Source organism: Kryptolebias marmoratus, linkage group LG4, assembly GCF_001649575.2.
Source record: "Kryptolebias marmoratus isolate JLee-2015 linkage group LG4, ASM164957v2, whole genome shotgun sequence".
Lineage (NCBI taxonomy): Eukaryota > Metazoa > Chordata > Actinopteri > Cyprinodontiformes > Rivulidae > Kryptolebias > Kryptolebias marmoratus.
The window spans coordinates 4,718,003-4,727,326 of NC_051433.1; the positions used below are offsets into that span (position 1 = coordinate 4,718,003).

Consider the following 9,324-nt stretch of genomic DNA (forward strand, 5'->3'; position numbering starts at 1 on the left):
ACTCATCTTTTTAATGATTAAAACACTTTTAGAACAAACTTTCTAAACGCAGACATATTGACAAGAAACCACTTTGAAGCATCACCATTAAAATTCAAATGATCTTCAACCTTAAGTATTATATGATACAGCTCTAATCGCAGCTATCTATTGAGTAAAGCATTATCTCACTTAAGATAAGTACTTCATCAGAAACCTGAAAATCTAGGCCTTAAAGATGCGTATAGATTTTACTGGCCTGTAATTTAGATTCATCGCTTCATGCAGCGTTTCTTAATGCCATAATTTAAGTACAGGTCATATCTGCTGTAACTGGTGAGGCTTTATACAAATGTAGTATTTTGCTGACAACTTGATTAATGTGGTACATATTGACCTCATTAGGTCCCGTGTGACTCAGTCTACGAGCGATGCTAAGATCCATTCCCTCCTGCCACATGGTGCTACTAGCTTGCTCCTTCTTCATTCATCTTTAATGTGTTTACCGCACCAGATTAATTCTCCAGTTCAGCACACATCTATCAGAGCGATATCACTCCCCACTGGGTAATTGCAGCAAACACACCTCCCTCCCACTCACTTTTATTTAGAAACTCTGTGCTTTTATTTGACTTTAAACAGTTAGAAACTTTAAATCTGCAAACAGCAGTCACAGTTATATGTGATTCTCAGGAAGGCAGTTGGAAGAAACACTTGTTAAACTTTGTAAAAAGTGAATTTAATCTTAGTCTTGCTTGCATCAGAGATGGGCTGAGTTATGTCATAAAGTTTAGTCTTATGTCAGCTTTTAAAATGATCATGATGCTTTGCATTAGGCTTCTCCTAAATTAGCACTATTAATGGATACTGCTTTTATCCCTGAGAGTCTCATAAATCATTGCAAATAATAAAACTTGGAGTGCCTAGGGGGGCATTAAATACCTGGACTGTCCTTGAACAAGGATCTATTACTGTCATTATTCATTTTATTACTGTTTAAACATTAGTCGTAAGATGAACAGCGTGTCATTTTTGCTTTATTTAAAGAATTGGTTGCAAATTTCTATAACAAAAATTGCTACAACTTCTTCTTTATTTAAAGAACAAGTTAAGTGTCTGTGCCAGACTGCCAGCTTGTGTTTAGATGCAGTGAATGAGCACTTTTACAGGAGCATGCTCTGATGCTCATGGCTGCCCAAGGCTGCGGTGTCCTCCATTCACCTCTTGCTTTCTTTGCTTTGAATGATGTTTCAAAGGGTTAAGGAAAAAATATAAATAATGACAGGCAGTATCAACTTCTCTTGCACAACACATAGTTGTCAGATCAAATAACCATGGCATGGCAAATCTAAAATTTACTATCCTTATTCAAGCTTGTAACAATGATAGCATTTTTGAGAAACTAGTTTCCCACCATAATTAAAAGAACTGTTGATGCATTTTGTTATTTTCATCTCTTCCCCTCTTGTTTTTACTCAGTGACCAACCTGTTGTTAGTTACAATCACACGAAGAGGAATTAGCACTGGCCCCTTTTAAACTTTGCAATCTGACCCCATGGCTGCTCACTTCTACCTAAACCCTGATTCCACTGTAGTCACCAGGCCATTATTCATTCAAAGCTTCCTCTCTAAGGGTTAGTTTACTTTCCTTTCTGTTCTGCTCACTTTGTAGGTCAGGCACAGACAGCACCAAGACTCAGTTGTCAGTGAAAAAGTAAACACAAAAATGCTTCTTTTTTGAAGCACATTTCATGTATAATGAGGATTTATTTGTTTATTATAACCCACTCAATGACTTCTCAGCACCTGCAAAATAATATACTACTTGACTGGCATTGTTATTATAGAAATGTGTAAATATTATATATTTTTTTATGTATTTGCAGCACTCAACATAATTATTTCTTTTTACTGAAAGTGATTAAAAAAATATATTATTCTTATGACTTATATAGCACCTTTTTAACTTCTCCGGGTTCTGCAAGTGATTTACAATGTTTCTCAGTGCTTTATAATATATATATGGAAAGGATCCATAAGTATTATGTGATACAGCTGTAATTGCAGCCATCTATTGAGTAAAGTATCATAACCCCGATCCTTCGATTGAAAGACAACCTCTTGGTGTAATTATGAGAATTTTGTCAATTTTAATCAATATTTCTTTTTATGACATCATCAGATTCCACTGACATTGTGCAAATTAACAAAATATTTTTTCTTATTTGTTGCTTTTACTTTTTATAAAGAGACTCAAAAGAATAGGGAGGATGTGAAAGTCAAAGATTGGTTCAGAAGGGCTGATATTTTATTTAACTGCCAGGTCCAGTTAGTTGATGCGCAGAAAGGGAAGCACGGCAGCCTCTCTGCAGGGCCATGCTTCCCTGCTTCCCTCCCTCTTGCTCTTCCCGCCTCGGCGTCCAAGAGCTCGGGCCTCCGGCTGTGTAACCATGACAACCAAATGAGGTAAATGGTTGCAGGAGAATCCTCATCACGACCACCACCCTCACAGAGCTCTCTTCAGTGGTGCATGAACCTAGTATGCTCATGTCTTTCGTGCATGATAATCCCCATCCAGTGTTGTAATTCCTCTTTGGAATCCCACTAAATGGTTCTACTCTGCAGCGTACCGTCATTCTGCTCTCTGTCAAGCCAACATTGCATCTCCTTAGGGAGAGAGGGTTATTTTTGTCCTATGGTTTCTTGGCTTCAGACTAAGAAAAAACATCCTACAATGTTACACAGCTTTATATAGTGTCACAATGTGTCATGACAAGCAGCACACGTTCTTATAAAAAAGAAATGGGGAAAATAATCCCGATTGTGAGGGATAAAAAGAAAAACAAACATGTCAGTAAAGAAAACAACAACATTGCACAGCTCAATACGTAGGCAAATGCTACCAAAAAGAAAATAGAAACAATGAATAGAAATGTCTTCCTTCCTGGGATTGAACAAGATTTCTGTTCATGTCGTTTAACGGTACTGCATTGTTCAGTTTGCACAATGATGGACAATGATGCAGCAGAATTGCTGAATGAAGAGATTTTCCATAAAAAAACAAAACAAACAACTGGAAACCTGTTATGCAAAAGGATGTTATTTAATTGTTTTTTAAGTCTAATTTCTCTAACGCCATTTCCAGAAATATTTCCTCTATTTGCATACCTACAGTGTGATATAACAGTCCTGTGTGAAATAACACGCTGTGCTGTATTTACAGATGAGTGTTATTTCTCTCCTGCTGTGATGAGACAAAATCTGTAGACCTCAGGAAATGAGAGCAAGAGATTCACAGATACAGTATCATTAAGTCATCTTTAACCTTTTCCCAGAAATTTAGCTTTGCTAAGGATCACAATTCTACTCTTGTTCAAGGATCTGAATATGATAATTCTGGAGTTTTAAAGTGTTAATCAGAAACATTTCACAGTAAAATAAAAAAAATAAAGCTTTGCTACGTCTGTATATGCGATTTCCATCTTTCATTGGTCTTACTTTTATTACCTTCCCGCTGCAAGCTAGATTTTATTTCATGCATTCAAAATATATATTCTTTTCCAAGCAAACACAGAACAGAGGACAGAAAAATGATTTTATTACTATCATTGTTTTTTTTAACCAAACATCCATATACACGTACACATACAGTGTGTTTGACAGTGTCTGTTTGACATTTGGAAATCCATTCAGCAGCAGTAGCATCACTCTTTCTTCCATCACTTCAGTTAGATTTGAATCATTCTGACATTTATCTGACAAATCAAAAAACGGAGAATTTTGGTATTTTAGGCATTATCAAGACAAACTGAATGAAAGCAGCCACCACCATCTTTGCTTTCTCGGGTGTGTAATGCCAGAAACTTACATCAGGGACAAACAATATAAGTAAACAATTTCTTTGTAAAGCTGTGGTAGAAAAATAGACATGATTCTGAATTTTATTCTGTAAGTAACTCAATGGTGCATGCTCTAATGTATTAATATTGTTAACAAATAAAATAAGGAAGAGAAAGAAAAATGTCATGCTAAAATTCTTAAAGCTAACAGTTAAGCTAAAATAATACTTTGTTTAATGTACAGTAACTACACAGTAGTTGAAAATAATAAGGATATGTATAAAAAATCCCCACCTGATTCCTTGATGCAAGTCTGTGCATGTAGATATAAAGAAAGTGGTTTATTTTAAAAGGAAAACAGAAAAAAGTCAGACATTTATTTTTAGCTTAACTGGTTACAAAAAAAGATGTTTGATTTTCTTTATAAGCCTCTCCTTGGCCAAGACCAGGTATTTTTTTGAATTTTGTTGTGAGTTCCTAAATGTCCTTGTCACACTTATTTTCAGTCTAATTAAATTCATAACGAGGGCAACTTCTGGTGATGAGCAACATTTTGCTTTGTTCAATAATTCAGACCAAAAAGGCAAAAGTAGAAAAAAAAAATAATGTTGTAGCTTCTAATAAAACACATTTTCATTTTGGCTATTTCACTAAGCCTCATTTTTCTGGGTCAGTTTTGCAGAACTTTCTACTCTCTTGACTGACTGTTCTCTTTAGCAGACTTGGCAGGTTTTCATTTTGTTGTCTTAGCTAAAATATGAATTTAAAATCAGTATCATCAAAGTACGAGTGTAAAAATATATTTCCTCCTAATAGTGTGAGAAAAAGAGTCAGACACATTTATTTTTCCAAACAGTTGTACAAAGGGGTGAAAATGTGTGCATTGTGTAGCAGAGTGGGGTTTGCTGGTGGGGTTTGCAGAAAACTATCAGATTTAGAGACTAAGTTTTTCTCCATCCTGGTTTGGGACTTTCCACTTTTACTTTAATTTTTAAAATCCACATTTGTTTTCTTTGCTTTCTGTGTTGGATTGTACATAAATGCAATGAGTTGGATTTAAAAAATACTGTTTTAGGAATATAACAATTATAAATCTTTACTCATATCACAAAAAATAACTGCTTGCTATGAAACCAAATTGCAGGATTCATTTTATGTGTGGGTGATGATAGTAAAGTTTTATACACAAAACTGGGCTGATGTTTACCTAAAATTGTTATGGAGTAACATTTTGGATACTGCAGACAGATGTTGTAGTTTGTAATTATTGTCAATGTTTAAATAATGGAAAAAGACAAGGAATTGTAACTTATTCTGTTTTAGGCTCTAAACAATGAGACAATGTCCTCTAAACTTTTATAAAATTTGCTTCTATTCATCTTTAAAATAAAAAACCCTTTTACCAGTTGGAGAAAATTAACAGGCCTATAATGTGGCAGATGGTTTGGGAATACTGAAAGCTCTGTTTATATAATCTCCAGTAGGCATGTGCTCTTAGTGTGTACCACAGTCTGGCAAATACACAACTTCCATTTAGTTCCATTATTTCTATGTTTAACCAGATGTTTCGTTTTCATCACAACATGGGACATCACACATATCTGAATAAATACACCGACAATACAGACTGGTAACCACACCGAATTTTGATGGGAGACATCGTTCAAAAATGTGTACCAAGATGTAAAACTTTGTGCTTTTTTTGATGCCCATGAAAAAATAACAACAATGAATAAGGCCACATTTTATTTTTTTTTGTCATCTCTGCAAAATGTGCCTCAGGATGCACATTTAGGGTTGTGTCTCATTCAAAAGAGATAAAAAAAATGTTGTATCCTTTTTATATTATGTTACCCACACAGAAATGATAAGTATTTGCTTGTGGCTATTTTAAAATCCACTGCTTGACATTCTTTCTGCTACATTTCAGCATTGCTGAATTATTTATGCCATACTTGAGAAAAACAAACATATATGATTTTGTTAATCTCAAATCCTTATCACAGAGGATTTAAAAATACTCAATGCATATAATAAACAAAAATCAAATTTTGGAGGGCTCTGACTTATCTAATTTGAACTGTATTGCACTTTTACTCATGTGAAAAAAGGATGGTTTTACAAAAGAGTAAAACACTTTGAATCAGCAGCTTTAAATGATTTGTAGTAAAGGAACAAAAAGCTGTCAGATACCTTACAAACAACCACAGCCAGCAATCTGTTTTTGAAAAAAACGAACCCCTTTCGTGTAACTATCACATAGAAAATAACTACTGCGTCTGAGTTTTGTATTTAAATAGATGTTAAACACTGCTATGTACGAAGCCAAGTAAGACTTCTGGTTCAGTCACCGACAGGAAGAAAATGTAAATCTTTGGAGACCATAACTGTTTGAGTATAATATGTTTATACAAAGTGCAAATTGCTTTCTCTTCTGAAGCTATCCCTACCTTGATATACAGCACATCCCTCACAGAAATGTCTTCATATCCCACTTCTTCTCTACCTAAACTTAATCTTTGGCAGATGAAGACAGTATCAGTCTGTTTGGCCTTGCCAAAATTTAGTTTACCATTTAAGGTGTGCTATTTGACAAAATATTTCTACATAAATTCTAATTTAATACCATGTTTGTCATAATTTCCAAGAATACACTGGATATATTTCAGAACTTTCTTTCTACATAGTTCATAGTGTCAATCTAAGGAACATACAGTGTTGGTTTTTATGTTTGATTATATACCTTTTACTTCTTTTACACAAATTTGAGACTAAATAATGATAATATGGCTAAAGTGTGAAAAGACCCACTGGCAACTCTTTCAATACCTGGTATATACCTGGTACTCTTTCTAGCTTCCTGACACTCTTTAATTCATAAGGAGTGACATTATTAACCTTTTTCAGTTTGCATTAACAACCTTTAATGTTAGTGAATGAGGCTTTTCAGATGGGAAGAATCTGCCAGCTTAATATAGAAGTAGCAGTTAAAAACTGAGGTCATTGGCTGTTATGACATCCTTTATGTTGTGAATCTTGAGACCGTCAAGTACTCTGCTTTACCAAGATAAAGCCTGAATGAAAGCAATTAGAAATCTCAACCTATCTCTAATGTTACTTTACAGAAATTAGGATTCTTGGGCTGAAAATCCATCATGAGCAGATGCTGAAAGGGTTTTAGTTTTTTCTAAAACTAAGGTGACAGAAGCAACACCTTTTATATTTAAACTGTTTCTTCTCTGTTACAAATGATTTGGCCTCAATATACTGTATTTGTTTAGGCCATTTGACAACGAACCAGACCCAGTAGGTGCAAATAAAAATCAGAGGTATCCACAGACAAAAAACTGATCCCTAGAATATCATTTTGCTGATGGAGCAGAACACTCACTAACCTTTGATTTGTACTCATTCCTTGGGAATGTCTTTAATTAGTCCATTACACATGTCCACATTAAAAGTGCATCAGTAGCACTCCTTTCTTTTTTCCAGGTAAGAAACAGCATGGGCTCATGTCATCTTCAAATGATTTGAAGTTCCAGGAAGACACAAGGTCTTCAAACAAAATGCTTTCACTCCTCGCTGTCTTCCTCGTCCCCCTTGGCTCCTTTACTCCAGCGCTGGAAGCAATGAACCGTTGATGCCAAAAAGAAGCTGGTCATAATGGCCACCACAGACACAGAGATGCCAGAGAAAATAATGATGAGCAGGTCTGTTAGAGTCAAGGTGGCCTGGCACTCCCGAAAGCTGTCCTTGGAGAGCTGGGTCAGGGCAACACGTCTGCCATCCATGGGCAGGGAGCACTCCATGCCCTCCACGCCTGAAACAAAAAAAGAAAACAAAATTATGTTGAATGTACTGAAATAAGAATGTTGTTTGGTAATTCCTGTGCAAAGAAAAATGGAAGAACTCGTAAAAATTCTGCTGAGAAAACATTATATAAAACAACTCAATGACAGTGATTAAATTTGTCAAATGTTTTGGTGATTCTACAAACATTTTTGAGTCAAATGTGATATTAACATAAGACTAAACTCTTCAGGGGAAAAAAATGAAAGAGAACAATGGCTCGCTTGAGTTTTATTCATAAAGTTAAGTGTTATAAACTATCTCAGTTGTGCAGCCTAATGCACTTTCTTAAGAGGATTGGGAGCTGATTTAATAACTGTGAGGTCGATCAAAAGTCCTTATGACTTTATGAGGTGAAGTTGCTCTGTTTATCCAGAACACCCACCCACAGCATGTCTGTGGGTACACTCACAGATTACAATGAAAATACTAGAACACAATGATCTCTTGAAGTATATTGTAAAATAAAGATTTATTTCTGTTTTAATGCATTCTAATGTGTTGTAAGTGCTGTGTAAGTAGCTCTGAAAGTGGCCTATGCCTAGGTACATTTTTGAAAATGAAGGATTTTGCTTCTGAATACAACATGCCTTGAAAATATTCTAAACATAATATGCCTGTTTTGTTTTTTTTTAATATTAGGGGGCACGTTGACCAAACTTTGACAATTAATGAATGACAAATTATCGAGTGCTGCTTTTTGTCTGACACTTAATGTACCATTTTCTATAGTTATTTTCCTAGAGAAACAAGTCCTCCTATAAACAGTCTTTTCATGCCAACAAATGAGATAACATGATAATTAACATAATTTTTGCATTGTGCGTTTAATAAAACCAGAAATGGTTCACTTTAACAGGCTTACAGATTCCAATCAATTAATTTAATTTACAATTATGTTGATCTTTGAACTTTACTTGTTACAAATGGCAATTAGGTGCTTACATCAGCACTTTTTTCCAACATTACAAGCATCATACTCTATACAGAAAGTAAGTTGCATTTATTTTGGCAGTTTTATGCTGTAAGAAACATTATATGGGTGGGAAGAGATGAAGCTTTGCAATGTGGGTGGCTACTTTCCACTGTTGCTGCACATGCAAATGGACACATTTAGGAGTATATGGATCTTTGCTTAGTTGTCAGCACATTTTAGAGCATACTGTGGTATGATATAAGTTAAAACTATTCTATGGTTGCCTACATCAGTAGTTCTCAACCCTGGTCCTCGAGGAACACTAGTCTACATGTTTTCATTGTTTCCCTGCTCTTCAGCAAGTCTTTAATGTCTGCAAAAGCCTGTTAATCACTCACTCATTCAAATAATGTGCGTCAAAGAAGGAAAACAACTAAACATGTAGGATAGTGTTCCTCGAGGACAATTTCCATTCCACAGTCAAACACGTCTAATTTAAATGAAGTATTTTTGTTACTATTTAGCTTTTTTTTTTTTTTTTCTGCTCCTGGTGGAAGGCGGACGTGTTTCTTTTCTCTCTGTCTCTCTGTCTCCTGGTGCCCCCCCCGTCTTTCCTTTTTCGAAGCCTCTTTTTACATATTTTCCAAAAATTTAAGGAATATGGATCTGATCAGCTGGTTTCTCAACGCAATTGATACAATTTCCTCGACTGGGTGAAGGAGAGTCCAGTCTCGGGATAT

The 9,324-nt window shown here is 35.2% G+C and overlaps 1 protein-coding gene across 1 annotated transcript in view; it reads right to left on the bottom strand.

Moving 5' to 3' along the window:
* Nucleotides 1-3,556: 3,556 nt before the first annotated feature.
* Nucleotides 3,557-9,324, bottom strand: part of lrrc38b (leucine rich repeat containing 38b) — a 19,860-nt gene continuing 14,092 nt past the window's right edge. The window contains exon 2 of the mRNA XM_017408943.3: nucleotides 3,557-7,639. Coding sequence (XP_017264432.1) covers nucleotides 7,392-7,639 — 248 coding nt within the window. The 3' untranslated portion in view covers nucleotides 3,557-7,391. The remainder of the gene's footprint in view (nucleotides 7,640-9,324) is intronic.